The sequence below is a fragment of the Penicillium longicatenatum genome, assembly GCF_028827895.1.
Source record: "Penicillium longicatenatum strain IBT 33135 chromosome Unknown contig_7_segment0_segment0, whole genome shotgun sequence".
Classification (NCBI taxonomy): Eukaryota; Fungi; Ascomycota; class Eurotiomycetes; order Eurotiales; family Aspergillaceae; genus Penicillium; species Penicillium longicatenatum.
This window is the reverse complement of record NW_026643124.1, coordinates 1,741,857-1,756,640: the sequence shown is the minus strand read 5'-3', so window position 1 is coordinate 1,756,640 and position 14,784 is coordinate 1,741,857. Positions and strand designations below refer to the sequence as shown.

At 48.6% G+C, this 14,784-nt stretch overlaps 5 protein-coding genes across 5 annotated transcripts; 4 read left to right on the top strand and 1 right to left on the bottom strand.

Moving 5' to 3' along the window:
• Window positions 1-924: 924 nt before the first annotated feature.
• Window positions 925-5,455, bottom strand: N7484_010926 (chromatin-remodeling ATPase CHD1; the record flags this gene model as incomplete). Its single annotated transcript, XM_057121313.1, has 2 exons — window positions 925-1,042; window positions 1,113-5,455. The coding sequence occupies 2 exons, from the start codon at window positions 5,453-5,455 to the stop codon at window positions 925-927; spliced, it is 4,461 nt and encodes a 1,486-aa protein (XP_056967067.1).
• Window positions 5,456-6,549: 1,094 nt separating this feature from the next.
• N7484_010925 (ATP-binding cassette domain-containing protein) lies at window positions 6,550-8,726 on the top strand (the record flags this gene model as incomplete). The annotated part of the gene is made up of 7 exons (XM_057121312.1): window positions 6,550-6,569; window positions 6,643-6,667; window positions 6,750-6,761; window positions 6,812-7,214; window positions 7,272-7,433; window positions 7,481-7,577; window positions 7,631-8,726. The coding sequence occupies 7 exons, from the start codon at window positions 6,550-6,552 to the stop codon at window positions 8,724-8,726; spliced, it is 1,815 nt and encodes a 604-aa protein (XP_056967066.1).
• Window positions 8,727-8,740: 14 nt separating this feature from the next.
• N7484_010924 (uncharacterized protein) lies at window positions 8,741-8,979 on the top strand (the record flags this gene model as incomplete). Its single annotated transcript, XM_057121311.1, is given in 2 exon segments — window positions 8,741-8,828; window positions 8,846-8,979. 2 exon segments carry the CDS (start codon window positions 8,741-8,743, stop codon window positions 8,977-8,979), a joined length of 222 nt encoding a protein of 73 aa, XP_056967065.1.
• Window positions 8,980-9,681: 702 nt separating this feature from the next.
• Window positions 9,682-11,140, top strand: N7484_010923 (WD40 repeat domain-containing protein; the record flags this gene model as incomplete). The annotated part of the gene is made up of 3 exons (XM_057121310.1): window positions 9,682-9,719; window positions 9,769-9,934; window positions 10,001-11,140. The coding sequence occupies 3 exons, from the start codon at window positions 9,682-9,684 to the stop codon at window positions 11,138-11,140; spliced, it is 1,344 nt and encodes a 447-aa protein (XP_056967064.1).
• A 562-nt stretch (window positions 11,141-11,702) lies between these two features.
• N7484_010922 (arylsulfotransferase family protein) lies at window positions 11,703-13,464 on the top strand (the record flags this gene model as incomplete). Its single annotated transcript, XM_057121309.1, has 2 exons — window positions 11,703-12,134; window positions 12,208-13,464. The coding sequence occupies 2 exons, from the start codon at window positions 11,703-11,705 to the stop codon at window positions 13,462-13,464; spliced, it is 1,689 nt and encodes a 562-aa protein (XP_056967063.1).
• Between the last annotated feature and the right edge of the window lie 1,320 nt (window positions 13,465-14,784).

The following is a 14,784-nucleotide window of genomic DNA, read 5'->3' as shown; positions in this document are numbered from 1 at the left end:
TTGAGCACTTTTGTACGAATAGCTTCTCTATCTGAGTCGCAGTTATACCAGTATCTCATTTGAGCATATTTACGCTCTTTACGATGACCTTGTCAATATTAATGATCCGATTTCTTTTTTTTTTATAAACAATCTACAAAAAGACGAAATGTGAAGCAATGATAGATAAGAGGTCCAAGGACCACTTCATTCGCTCTAAGTAAAGATAAGAGATGGACAACACAAATAGTGCTCCGAGCTAGCTGAATGATCTTGTGCAGGTACAGAAAAATCAATCGACGCCGTGGTAGCCACTCCATAGGATACAATATGCTGGGAAGCAAAATGACAACAAGAAATGGGACCGAGGAGGAAAATAAAAACCAAGATCGGAACAAAAGCCGTAGCTACTGGAACAGTTTAAATAACTGTATCCCAGGACCCAGAAAGGGACAAGAATTAAACATGGGCAGATCCAGCTAGCCCGGACCCTCGCCCTCAATGGAGCGTAGGGGTCAAGTTTTGCGATCTGCCGATTGAATGAGAAAGTGCAGAATGATGGAATTTAAAACAGGAGACAGAGACTCCAAAAAAAGAGACCCCTAACACGCCATGCAAATATCGTATGACATTCGATTCGTATTCAAGTCAAATCGGTTCTCCTTCTTGTGCTTCTTTTGGGTTGCGCAAATCATTCGACGCCTTTCGCAATGCCATGCAGCTCGTTGCATCCGTATGTACTTCAATGAAACATCATTGACTTTTTTGAATATCGGAGAGGGAAAGAGAAAGAGAAGAAAGAGTCGTGGCTCTAAGAATTAAGACATGAGATGAGCGCTGGGCGCTGGGGCGATTGGGAGGCTCTGGTCATCCGGAGCCGAAGAGAGATGATAGATGGATGTGAGGATCCGTTAGGATGGTGAGCTAGGGGACACAGCCTGCTTGCTAAGTACCATTGGAGGGTTTCGAAGCATTCTTAGCTTCTTGGACCTTCTGGAACATCGCTTGGAGCTTGGAGCCAGTCACTTCCCGGTTGGGCCAATAGTTGACAGAGACATAATCCCTGATAGAATATTAATATGTGCAATAGGAAAAAAAAAAAAAAAAAAACTCCATGTTTAGTGAAAACTTACCACAGTCGCTTTTCGAGGGAAGCCATGGGCTTGTCACCTCCCAATGTTTCGCGAATGAAATCACCAATCTTCATGATGGTGGTTCGTAGCTCATGCGCCCGCTTGGATTTGTCCGGGTAGTTCTTAGCTGTGATCTTGGACACGTTGTCCAGAATTCCCACAATGGGCTTGAACACCATGAAAGCCATGTCTTCCTTCTCCTTGCTAGAACCGCCATTTTCCTGGGACTTGCGACGCCGAAGCTCGTCATTGCCGACATCAGAGATGCGGTGTCGGGGACGATTAACATCATGGCCGGATTTCGGTCGATCATGGCCAGGTGTGTGATGACGGTCATTGTCTCGGCTGCCATGTGTATGGGATCGCTGGCGCACACGATCAACTTCCCGTTGACCCTTGCGAGAGGAGGGAGCAGGGGACGCAGACACGCTGCCACTGCCAAGCCGAGAATTGCGCTTGTTATTCCGGTGGTGATTGTCAACCGCACGCCTTGCGATGGCATTGTTACCACTGCTGTACTTGTTTCTCAAAACAGAAAGCAGATACTCGGCTCGGCGGACAAGGTGAACAGCACCGGGGGATTTGGTAGACTTTTCCTCGCCTTGGAGGCGCTGGGTTTTCCTTTCGACACGATGTTCTTCCAAGAAGAATTTGTCACCAAGACCTAGGTCTGTATCATCACGGATCTGAGTCCAAGCACCAAATCCGTGGCGGCCGATGCCAACCAAGAGCATTCCATCCTCGCGAGCGCCCCAAGAGCAGCTGTAATCAGCCAATTTGGTAGCTTCTGGAAGACGGAAATTCTTGAAATCTGGAAGAGAGGTGGTCATTTTCCGAACAAGCCGCATATCAGGGGGACGGTCGACAATGGTCCAGGCGTTCAAGCGCTTGACGCCCTGGTGGTCGAACAAGACGGCCTTTTGTTCTTTCTTTGTGGGATTCTTGCCACTTTGCTTGAGGGCGTCCATTTGCGCAAGGTTCTCATGAACAAGGGAGTTGGCCTTGTCAGTCATTTCACGAAGAGCAGCTCTTACGGTCTCCCGATCACGATTTTGCAGTCGGGAATCCTCGAGGATAAGTTCTTCACAGTCATCTATGTCGCCGTAGCGTAGGAATGCACGAGAAAGAGCACGATATTCCTTTTCACCAAGTGGGCGCTTTGGGTCTAACGAGCTGTTTTCGTCCTCATCGTCATCATCAATGGCGACTTGAGCCCGAGCTTGCCGCTTGGCCTTGCGTTCCTCTCGTGAATCCCGCGATTGTGTGGCAGCTTGGCGCTTACGAGGTTGGTTTTCCTCGATGACTTCTGCGAGATACTTTTCATCTGCCTTGCGTTTCTCCTCCGCTTTGATCCCTTCAAGTTGTTCCTTGGGAATGATTTCGTCCCAGCTGAGATCATCGACCTTGATATCAACAAATTCAAATGCTTTCAAGAACTCCTCACCACCGTCTGCCTGTATTTGTTCCGTCTCCTCAGTCTGGTGCAATTCAGCGTTGGCAAGAACAGAATCAATATCAAGCGACTCAAGCTTCTTCTGGTTGTCAGTTTGCTCAAACATCCTTTGACCACGGCGCTTGAGAATCCGGGAAATGTCCTCCGTCGAATTAGGTTCCCCAATGACGCGAGACATCTTGGTTTGCATCTCCGAAGCTTCCTTGTCAGTGACACCCCGTTGGATAGTGATGAACTCAAGCAAAAGCTTGTTGCGGGCTCTCTCAATGACTTCTTCCTCAATTGTATCCTTTGAAACAAGGCGGTAAACACTGACAGGCCTGGTCTGCCCAATTCGGTGAGCTCGAGCCATGGCCTGCAGATCTGCCTGCGGGTTCCAATCCGAATCAAAGAGAACCACGGTGTCCGCAGTCATCAGGTTGATTCCGAGACCACCTGCACGAGTGGAAAGGAGGAAGGCAAAGTCTGTACTTTCAGGGGCGTTGTAATGCTCAATGGCCAAGCGACGAGCTGCCGAAGGAATAGTTCCATCCAGTCGCTGGTATTTGTAATTGCGGTACTCCATATACTCGCTCAAAATGTTCAGCATGCCGACCATCTGACAAAAAATCAAGACTCGGTGGCCATCCTTCTTCAACTTGCTAAGCAGTTGATCGAGCAGCATCATCTTCCCACTGCTGGTGATCATAGCACGCAGAATGTCCTCTCGCCTGGTAAGCCCTTCTAGGAGCCGTGCTTCCGCGGTGGGAAACATGAATGGGTGGTTGCTCGCTTTCTTCAACTCCATCATGATGTTCAGTAGCGATTGCTTCATTCCCCTGGCACCATCGTTCAACGCGGCGTAATTCTTCGTGAGAATATTCTTGTAGTATTCCAGCTGAACATCTGAAAGCTCAACCCGAATGATTTTCTCAGTCTTTGGCGGAAGGTCAGACTCCACCTTTGACTTAGTACGCCGCAACATGTAGGGTTGAATGGCATCGGTCAGCTCGGCCAACTTCTGTGACGCAGCATCAGAGTTGAGATCCATGTCAACATCCACTTTGATGACCCCAGGGTTCAAGAAATCCATGAGAGATGACAACTCTGCAAGATTGTTCTGGATTGGAGTACCAGTGATGAGGAGACGGGCCTGGCACTTCCAGTCAACTAGTTTCATGTAGAGCTGTGAGTCTCGGTTTTTTAGACGATGCGCCTCGTCAACAGCCATGAATTGCCACTTGAATTGCCCTAGGAATGGGGAATCATTCATAGCGTACTCGTAAGTTGTTAACAGGACATGGAACTTTGGTCGCTTGGGATTGCCATCCACCATCAACTCGTAGTCACGCAGAACGCCTCGTGCCTTTTCGCTACCGTTATAAACCACATAATTTAGGTCAGGTGTCCAGTGGTCAAAGGTATCAGCCCATGCTGGCATCGTTGACAAAGGGACAATCACGATGAAGGGGCCCTGTTGACGACGAACATGTCGCATCCAGTTGATGAACGATACAGTTTGTACAGTCTTTCCCAAGCCCATCTCATCGGCCAAGACCACGTTGTGGTTTCTGACCCAATTGAAAGCAAGAAAGTTCAGGCCCTTGACCTGGAAATCCTTCAGTTCGCCATTTTGCAAAAAGCTTGGGGAGGCTTTAATAGGCTCAAACGGCTTGCGCGTAGCGGGGGTTGATTCTAATTTGTCGGAAACAGGATGGCGGGCAGATCGATCAATAAAGCGGTCGATTTCACGTTGGGCGATCTCACTGATTAGATCCTCCGGCTCCCAGGTGCATGAGTCGTAGAAAAGCCGTTTCCACTTGACGAGATATTCTGTGATACCATTGTCTTCCCGAACACCAATTACTCGTTCGACCTGCTTGAAATCCTCAATTGCCTCAACATCTCTCTCGCGATCAAGATTCCATTTTTCTCGGTCTTCGGGAGGGGCATGTGGGTCGTATTGAAGGCGAAGGTCCTCATTGAGCACTTTGCGAACGTAGTTGTCCACGCGACGGGTGCTGCGATAATTCGCGAGATCTTCATTTGGTACCCAACTGGAATGGTAGTATGACTGGTCCTGCCATTTGATGTAAAATTCGAAGTCTTGGCGGCTCAAGTCTGGGCTTTTGGGGTCGACGCCATCCTTCAGTCGGTGATTAAGGACAACATCGACAGCTTGTCGAGTATCTTCTTCGTATGTGTTATCCCAGTAGCTCTCACCGAGCTCATCTGGATCCTCTTCAAATATCCCATCATCTTCGTCCTCGTTATAGTTCGACACTTTGGACGCGTTTCGAGTAGAGAAGCGAACTTCGTTGAAGGAGGGCTCCGTTCCGGCGGCTTGCTGGAGACGGCGCCGTCTCGCCTTATTGGCACGGGCACCTTTTCCACCGTACTCATCACTATCTGTCTCCGAGAATGATGAGGCGGTAGCCGACCGCGAGGTCTTCGAGGGCTGTTGGGAGGGCTCCTTGCGCCGGCGCTTAGATCGCGGAGCCACAGAATCTGATTCAGAGTCAGACGAGTCGACGAGATGACGCGTAGTGCGTGCGCGACCACTGCGACGAAGTCCGAACAAATCGGGATTTTGATTGATATAGTCGCGTTCGTCCGGCGGCGGCGATTTGCGCTTGAGACCTCGGTCAGTGTGTGGTGATGAAGAGTTTTCACGACTGGACTGGTCCATTTCATCGTCACTATTTTCCATCACCACATCGTCATCATCTTCTCCATCCGAAGCTGGTGAATCTGCATCATATAGATCGTCCGCGGCATCGGGTTCGGGGGAGGACTCGGAGACAGGATGAGACTCGACGGGCTCGGATTGGCTGTGTTCGCTCTTCGTTGTTTCATCGGCATCAGCCCCGAAATCATTGGCGGCTAGCGAATGAGAATAGCCATTCGACATTGTGGAGGTAGATTGAGGTTCTTGACCCGACGGGATCACCATGCTAGATGCTATGGCCGAGGGGCAGTCAGCATTGAAGCTCAATTCAGACAGATGAGCACCCTAGGTACGTGGAGATCGATAGGATAGTGATACGCGACTCAAATGGCAGCAAAATTAAGCTTATAGATGGTAGATTGGGGTATGATATCAAGACTGATGGGGATTGATAGTTTTTGATGCCGAGTGGGATGGAAGCGGGCAGCAGAGAGGCAGGCACCCCGAGGAGATTGATCACGATGACCCGTCCAGGAAGAACGAGAGCATCAGATTTGGGGGGTCCAGTTCGTATATCTCCTCCACTTTAGGTATATCGCATGGTTTGGGGATTTCTAACAGTGGGTCGAAGGACGCGGAGAAGTACCCGGACAAAGCGTTCTGGCGTCACGTCTGGGGGTATATCAAGGTAAAAAAACAAAGAACTTACACTCCATAGCGTGGTGACCCCAGAAGAGGGGAGACTAGGGTATCAATGTTGTAAAAAAGTAATGGTGGGTGGGGAAGGCGAACACGATATGGGGATGAGGATGAGACGAGTGAGGGAGAGATGAGTTGGGAGGATTGATTCGGTTTGGTTTGGTTTGCAGGCAAGGATCGACCTGCGCGCCTGAAGGATCGGGCAGTCAATTTCCTAGGCTCCCGATATGGACTAGCGTACTCGCTTCGCGCGTGAACAACGTATAGTCATGTGACCTGTCTTTGTTGTCCGGATCAACAGTCAATCCGTGTATCTCCTTTGGCCAATCATGTTCAAGCTAAATAATGCGGGCGCTTTCCAGGCGGTCTCTATGCCGTCGCCTCAGGCACCACAGCCCACAATAAGAAAGAGACTGCTTAGTTTCTATTCCGCCCTCCCCCCTCGACGTTGTCATTGTTGTCGCCTTTCAACTCCGTCAGCTTGAGTCTGCGCAGACACTTGGTGCTCGATTGCACCCGATTTCTTACGTTGCCGCAGTCCCTTCGTTTGACTCAACGGTCTTCTTCAGAAGCGTTCTACGCATTCTTCTTACCCGCTTTTTATACAGTCCCTGGTTCCCTGAACCGAAGCCGCCACCATGTCTGACAAGCTCACACGGTATGTTCCCTTGGATGTCAAGTGGATTGCTCCCTTTGAATGTGCGCCTCTCTAATACGTTTTCTTTTTATAGTATCGCCATTATCAACTCGGACAAGGTTCGTTCGAAATACCCCGCTAATGCGAAAGAAAAAAACTCTCGTTCATAACCCGCTCACAAGAAATGTTTCGGATGATTAGTGCAAACCGAAGGTATGGAAACTGGCTCGATCCTATGCAGTATCTGAGGCTGATTGGTACAGAAATGTCGTCAAGAGTGCAAGAAGTCCTGCCCCGTCGTTCGGTCCGGTAAACTCTGTATTGAGGTCACCAACGAGTCGAAGATCGCTTTCATCTCCGAGCGCCTATGTATCGGTTGCGGTATTTGCCCCAAGAAATGTCCTTTCGGCGCCATTCACATTATCAACTTGCCCACCAACCTGGAGAGCCAGGTCACCCACCGGTACTCCGCCAACAGCTTCAAGCTCCACCGTCTCCCTATGCCCCGCCCCGGACAGGTTCTCGGTCTTGTTGGAACAAACGGTATCGGCAAGAGTACTGCGCTGAAGATCCTGAGTGGAAAGCTGAAGCCCAACCTCGGTCGCTATGATAACCCGCCTGATTGGGAGGAGATTCTGAAGTACTTCCGCGGTTCCGAATTGCAGAGTCAGTGTCTAGTTCAACTCGGGGAGCAGAAAGGCTTTATATACTGACTCGATATAGACTACTTCACCAAGATTCTGGAGGATGACTTGAAGGCTGTTGTGAAGCCCCAGTATGTTGATCAGATTCCTCGTGCCGTCAAGGGTCCTGTGAAGCAGGTCGAGGGTCTCATCAAGAGCCGTGCCCAACTCGACAACATGGATGAGATCATGGATGTGCTTGGTATGTTTGTTCGAAACTACACAATAACATCATCTAACAGCCCGCAGAGCTGAGACAGGTCGCGGATCGTGACATTGACCACCTTTCCGGTGGTGAGCTGCAACGTTTTGCTATTGGTCTTGTGTGTGTCCAGCAGGCCGACGTGTAAGTGGTAATAGATCCCACCCAATCGCTACTGCTTCTGACTTTGCCTAAAGGTACATGTTCGACGAGCCTTCGTCCTACCTTGATGTCAAGCAGCGTCTGGCTGCTGCCCGTACTATCCGCAGCCTCCTGCGCCCTGACGACTACGTCATTGTTGTTGAGCACGATCTGTCGGTCCTTGACTACCTTTCCGACTTCATCTGTGTGCTTTACGGTCGTCCGGCTGTCTACGGTGTCGTGACTCTGCCTTCCTCGGTCCGTGAGGGTATCAACATCTTCTTGGATGGTCACATCCCCACCGAGAACCTTCGTTTCCGTGAGGAATCTCTTAGCTTCCGTCTGACCGAGGCCGGTGATGATATGATCGCCGATAAAGCTCGGGCTTTCGCTTACCCCAACATGGAGATCACGATCGGTAACTTCCATCTCAAGGTTGATTCCGGCCGATTTACCGATTCCGAGATTCTCGTCATGATGGGTGAGAACGGAACCGGAAAGACCACTTTCTGTAAGATGCTGGCTGGTGCGTTGAAGCCTGACGGTACCATATCTGTTCCCAAGATGAACATCTCCATGAAGCCCCAGAAGATTACTCCCAAATTCCAGGGCACCGTGCGCCAGCTGTTCTTCAAGCGTATCAAGTCCGCCTTCCTCTCGCCCCAGTTCCAGACCGACGTTTACAAGCCTCTGAAAATTGATGACTTCATTGACCAGGAGGTGCAGAACCTGTCTGGTGGTGAGTTGCAGCGTGTTGCCATCGTCCTGGCTCTGGGTATGCCCGCCGATCTCTACCTGATTGATGAGCCTTCTGCCTACCTGGACTCCGAGCAGCGTATCATCGCTGCCCGTGTGATCAAGCGTTACATCATGCACACCAAGAAGACTGCTTTCATCGTCGAGCACGATTTCATCATGGCCACTTACCTCGCTGACCGTGTTATCGTTTTCGACGGTCAGCCGTCCGTTGACGCACACGCCAACACCCCCGAGTCTCTGGTCACTGGCTGCAACAAGTTCTTGAAGAGTCTTGATGTTACCTTCCGTCGTGACCCCAACAGCTACCGCCCCCGTATCAACAAGTACCAGAGTCAGATGGATCAAGAGCAGAAGTTGGCTGGCAACTACTACTTCCTGGAGGAAGAGAACTGAAAAGGGCATCTTCAATGAGCATTATCGCCGCCGTCACCATCGTGATGGTCGCGATTCTGAGCGGCGCCACAACTGGCGCCGCAGCAAAAGAGGGTTCGGGTGGTTAATGGCGTTCCCAGGCGTTTGCAGAGTCTCGGTGAATAAGGGCAGGAATCACTCCCGTGTCGGGACTTTTCCTGGTGACGGAGAGCCGAACCCGGACAATGGCGAGGAGGACGATGATGGTGATCCTGGTGCGGGAGACTTAGGCTAAATAGTGGCTCCGCTAGCCATTGGCCAAATGTCTCGTTCCATTCCTAGGTCCATCTAGTCATGTCTCGTCATTAACCCTATCGCCAGGCTCCCGGCTTTTGTTAATATGCATATCCGGAATTTCCAGGCGGAAACACTCCTCCAATTAGGGGGATTTTTGATTGGCATGGTTTGTTATCGGAGTTTTTTGATGGTTCCCGAAAAGCTCTTCCATGACTTTATGATTGATATAGAGGGGGAACTTTTCTTAGGGATGGAAGGAGGAATTGACCACAGCGGGAAAAGTCATTGTTCAATAGCTGCTCTTGTACATGTGCATGTATCTGCACCTTCCTATTCATTATCATATTGATTTTATCTTTATCCCAGTAATCCCACCCCCCCCCCCCCAATCTTATCTCCCAAGCCTTCCAGTAATGCAGAAATCGATGGCTGGGGGTGCGCAGAGATGTAGATCGCGCGACACCTTGCATTGGTTGTCCTAATTGCAACCAGATGTGATTCGTAACATGCATATTAGCCAATCATTTAAAACCCCTTTCATTGAAAGACACGAGGCGAAGAGGCTGACCGCTTAACAGCCTCCTTCATTCATGGTAGTGAGCATTGCTTTTAACCCAGTCTGCTCTTCAATAAACTAGCCGCTCGGCTTATGTGAATCCCCAGGACCATACAGACCACCTCATACACTCTTCAATTTATCATGGGAAGTATATTGACAGATTCTCAATCCAAAGAGCTGTATGGTCTTCTCTCTCCCTTGCTATACTTCTTTGCTAACTTTTCGCAGACATAAAGCGATAATTGGATATCTATCAACGCTCAAGGCTTTTAAGACTGTCACCACTTTCCGCGAAGAGCTAGAATTGAATACGGTCCTCACAGACCACGCTATCAAGCAGCTTGCACAAATATTGGAGAAGAAATGGACTACAAATACTCTGCTTCAAAGAAAAGTAAGAAAGCCGTGGATTCTTTTCAGTAGATGAATCTGGTGAAGAAAGCCTTTTGACGATGATTAGATCATGAGATTAGAGACCGAGGTCGACAGATTAACGGAAGAGCTACGGTTACTACCTAAACCCCATTCCCGCCATCAAGACCCAGCAAATTGGCTCCCAGACCAACCAGCCCACGCTCTCAAATCACACAGAGCTGCCATCACATCTGTGGCCTTTCACCCCACATTCAACTTATTAGCCTCCAGCTCCGAAGACTGCAGCATCAAAATTTGGGACTGGGAGCTAGGCGAACATGAAAAGACTATTAAGGGGCATACGCGAACAGTAACAGGCCTCGATTTCGGCGGCATGAAAGGCCAAATCCTGCTTGCCTCATGCTCCACCGACCTCACAATCAAGATCTGGGATCCAAACACCAACTACTCAAACGTACGGACTCTAGTGGGACATGAACATTCCATATCATGTGTCCGATTTCTACGCCCAGGCGATAAAATCCTTGTCTCGGCTAGCCGTGACGCGTCAATTCGCCTTTGGGATGCCTCGAATGGTTTCTGTTTGAAAACAATCTATACATCTTGCGATTGGATTCGCGATGTGAGCATCTCTTTTGATGGGAAATGGCTTGTTTCTGGTGGTTCTGACCATGCTGCGACGATCTGGAATGTCGCTTCCGGTGACCCTCAAGCTATACTCCGCGGCCATGGAAATGATATTGAGTGCTGTGCGTTTGCGCCTCTGGCTAGTCATTCTTATCTTGTGGCTTTAGCGGGAGGAAAAGCGCTGCCTTCTGGGGGTTCTGCTGTCGGGGTTGTTGCTACGGCCGGGCGAGATAAAACGATAAAACTCTGGGATTTCAATGGGTTATTGCTGAAGACTTTGGTGGGTCATGAGAACTGGGTAAGAGGCTTGGTGTTTCACCCTGGTGGTAGGTTCCTGTTGAGTGTAGGTGATGATCGAACACTGCGATGTTGGGATCTTGCTGATGATGGGAGGTTGCGGAGAACTGTTGAGGAAGTTCATGGGGGATTCGTTAGTTGTGTCCGCTGGGCACCTTCGGTGATGAACGATGCTGGTAGTATCTCGTCAACGGAGGCTATGGAGGACAGCAGAAAGAAAAGAGAAAAAGTCCGGGACGCGACTCTGCGATGTGTTTTGGCCACTGGGAGTTCAGATTCGAAGGTGCGCATCTTTATGTAGATACTAGGCTTAATTGATTGTACTTCCTTGTCACCCTGTGCTCTTTTCGGAGTCATGCCTTCAGAAGTAATGTGTAGAGGCCTGGATCTACAGGTGGAGCTTGTCAAATACGGTTACGGCGCTAGAGACATTACATAGGGTAGGGGGTATTTGAATAACGATTTAAGGTTCAATTCAGCAGTCCGCATTTACGATACGTGTACTGGGCAGTGGATCCATAACCTATAGAAATACACACGTGGGCGAGAACGAAACCCGCGTTTAATCTCAGATTGCATGGTTTCTTTCCCCGTGAGACTCAGTCGGCATATCCCTGAACGCAATGATGGGCATATTAGTAGAACCAGCAAAATAAAGCCAGACCCAAGGTGGGGGGGAGGGGCCATTGGTATCAAAATTTTACCACACATTTCATCTGTATCTCCAGGGGAAGTATTCTATTGATTTCCCCAATGAGAGTTCGCAGCAAAAGCATGCCCTCCCTGGACGAAGTTGACTGTTGTCCTCCTTTTTCGACAGCATTCAATATAACAACCATACTCAACATCAGGGCAACTACAGAATGCGACATAACCAGGCCCTGCGTCTGACAGGCTGCATAGCAGCTGCAGCCGTTCTGGCTATGCTCTATACTTTCGGTGTGCCTCAACTGGCCCGCTTTCGTTTCCGGTCGGACTTACCGCCGTATGACTGGGGCGTTTATGGCGCTGCGCCGTCCCGAAGCTACCTGTCCTGCAACTTGACCACTCCAAGACTAGAAATCTTGCAATGGGATTCTCGATGTGACTCGGGTTTCACCTTCTTAGCCCCACGAGGCTTTTCCGTTGCGAAACCTAGTCTTTTGATTCTTGACGCGCAGGGGGAGCCGGTATGGGTGGACTATAGTTGGGGTGAGGTGCAAGATTTCAAAGTCCAGCAATTTAAAGGGAAAGATTACCTGACCTTCTGGGCGGGTGTGGAAATTGATATTCATGGTCAAGGATCCTGGTATATGGTAAGCGCTGGTATCTTGAGGATACATCATATCTAGGCCAATACCATCCTAACACCAGTTTCCACTTTGTTAGCTCAATACTTCCTATCAAATACAGTACAGAATTTCACCTATGGGAAAAATCCTCTCGGGCGATCTCCACGAATTTCAGATAACCGACAACGACACGGCTCTTGTCACAATATACGATTCTATACCTTTCGACTTGTCGGCTGTAGGCGGTCCGTCATCAGGCTGGATATATGACGGTTTATTCCAAGAGATCGATATTATGACGGGTGAGCTACTATTTGAATGGCGGGCATCGGAGCACTACCCCATCAATAGCACCTTTTGGCCTATGGTCGGCGGGGATATATCTAAACCATTTGATGCATTCCACATCAACAGTGTCGATAAAGACGCCCAAGGGAATTATTTGGTCTCAATGCGACATACGTATACCGTCAGCAATATTGATGGAAAGACCGGTGCTGTCCTGTGGACATTAGGCGGTCGTCTGAACGACTTCACCGACGTGGCGGACAGCGGTGCCACAGACTTCTCCTGGCAGCACGATGCACGCTGGTGGGGGAACAATACAATCACTCTGTTGAATAATGCAGCACGCGAATACGATAGTCCTGGACCATACAGCTATGGCATGTCCATCCAGCTCGATGTCGAAGCTCGCCATGCCACCCTGCAAACTATATTTTCAGACTCCCAAAAGGTCCTGGCAACTTCTCAAGGAAACTTACAGGTACTGGAAAATGGCAATATATTCGTCGGTTGGGGCCACAGTGCAGCCTTTACTGAGTTTACTCCCGAGGGTGAAATCCTATGTGATGTCCATTTTGGAGCCTCGGCATACTACAGCTTTGGGCGTATTGTCTCTTACCGTATCCTCAAGGGAACATGGAGCGGGTTGCCTTTGACTGAACCAAAGGCAAAAATAATTGGCGATGGAGTCTATGTCAGCTGGAATGGTGCAACGGAGGTATGGGAATGGCAACTAAAGGTCTCTGACCAGTCCCAGAGTGAGAACCCCACATTCAGCACGTTGGGAAAGGCTCGAAAAATAGGATTTGAAACCAGGATAAGTGCACCGAACATCAATCAGTACAGGGAATTTCGGGTCGCTGCTTTGGATGCTCATGGGATGGTGCTGGGTGAAACGGAAACAATTAAGACCGAGGCCATACCAATAGGAAACATTTCAAATTTTCAGATCTTGCTTACAGCCACTCTAATCTCTAGTGCCTGCTTGGCCTTTTGGGGTTTCTGGAAACGATATGGATCTTACCGGACATGGCTGTGGAAATACAAGACATACCACATAGTTCATTAGAAATGGGCGGCTAAGATAGTGTTCGCTATAGCCTAATCTAGTCAGACTAATATAGTCATCAGACATAGTTTGAGCCTTTTCGCCAAGAACTGAACCGAAACTAATCACCTGTCGGTACCTATCGTGACAAACACTACCAAATATTTTGAACCAAACAGCAGTCATTTAGTGATCGGGTAACGGGACACACTGTAATTGCAAGAACATGGGGAACTCCGCATTCCTCATCGCTTACCATGCCCTTCTGAAGGATTGAGCCTTTGTGTTAATATTGATCGTAGAGTTGAAAACCGACTCTATACTAAGTGTAATATCGGTGGCTGGTGGCCATTGAACTAAGTTTTAGAAATCTTTGGACCGGTGGAGTGTTACATAATCTAGGCTGCAAATGCTTCACCACATTAACTTATCACCGTCGAGGTATTACAACACCTGCTCTAGATATTGGTACGGATAGCTCGGACTTCTGGCCTTTCAATTAACTTTCCATAATCACAGTGGCAGAGAATTTCTGTTTTTTTTTTTTTTTTTTTTTTTTGTTTCAAATAGCTTGACATAGCCTTACCATCCCCAGTTCTAATGGTCAATGTAAAATCCTCAACTTCCTCTTATTATGGTGTGTCAATGACTTGATGAACTCAAAAGTTTCCAGCTCAAAAGAAGACTTTCTCAAAGTCAATTGAGTATTTCTTTTTTTTTTTTTTTTTTTTTTTTTTTTTTTCGTTGAACCGAAACTCGTCCACAGAATGAAATACGGAGTCCATATCGCTTTAACCGCAACACTACTCGTTATATTTACCCTATACCTCATAAAGGAGCATCTTTATGACCTCAAGAAACAAGACCATGGCCACGGAAGATGGAAAGCTTGCGTTCAACATAACCAGCAGTGCTCTGGCTCCACACGGATCAGACCTGGTTCTGAAATCTCAGATGATATGGTGGCTGCCATGGTCAAGCCTGAAGAGAAGATTTTTGGATCACTAGAAGAATAGCTTTCAAGGTAAGTCTAAGTTCTCCCGTCGAGCTTCATACAAAACATTGTTGAATGAAGCCTGGATTTAGGATGCGCAACACCTCGATGCTATCATAAATGCATAATGGACCTCGTTGTCAATCAACCCGAGTTGGTTTCTCTTATTTTCCATTGAAAATGCCGCCCTGCCTTCCTGTTAAATATCTGCAAAGCTTAAAAGTGATGCATTCTTATATCTAGATGGAACGTTAGAGAAAAATATCGAGTTGTATTGATGATCTTGCCTAACAGATGAGCTGTACTAGTAAAAGCCCTGACATAAGTGTGGCAAGTGGGGAAACTCG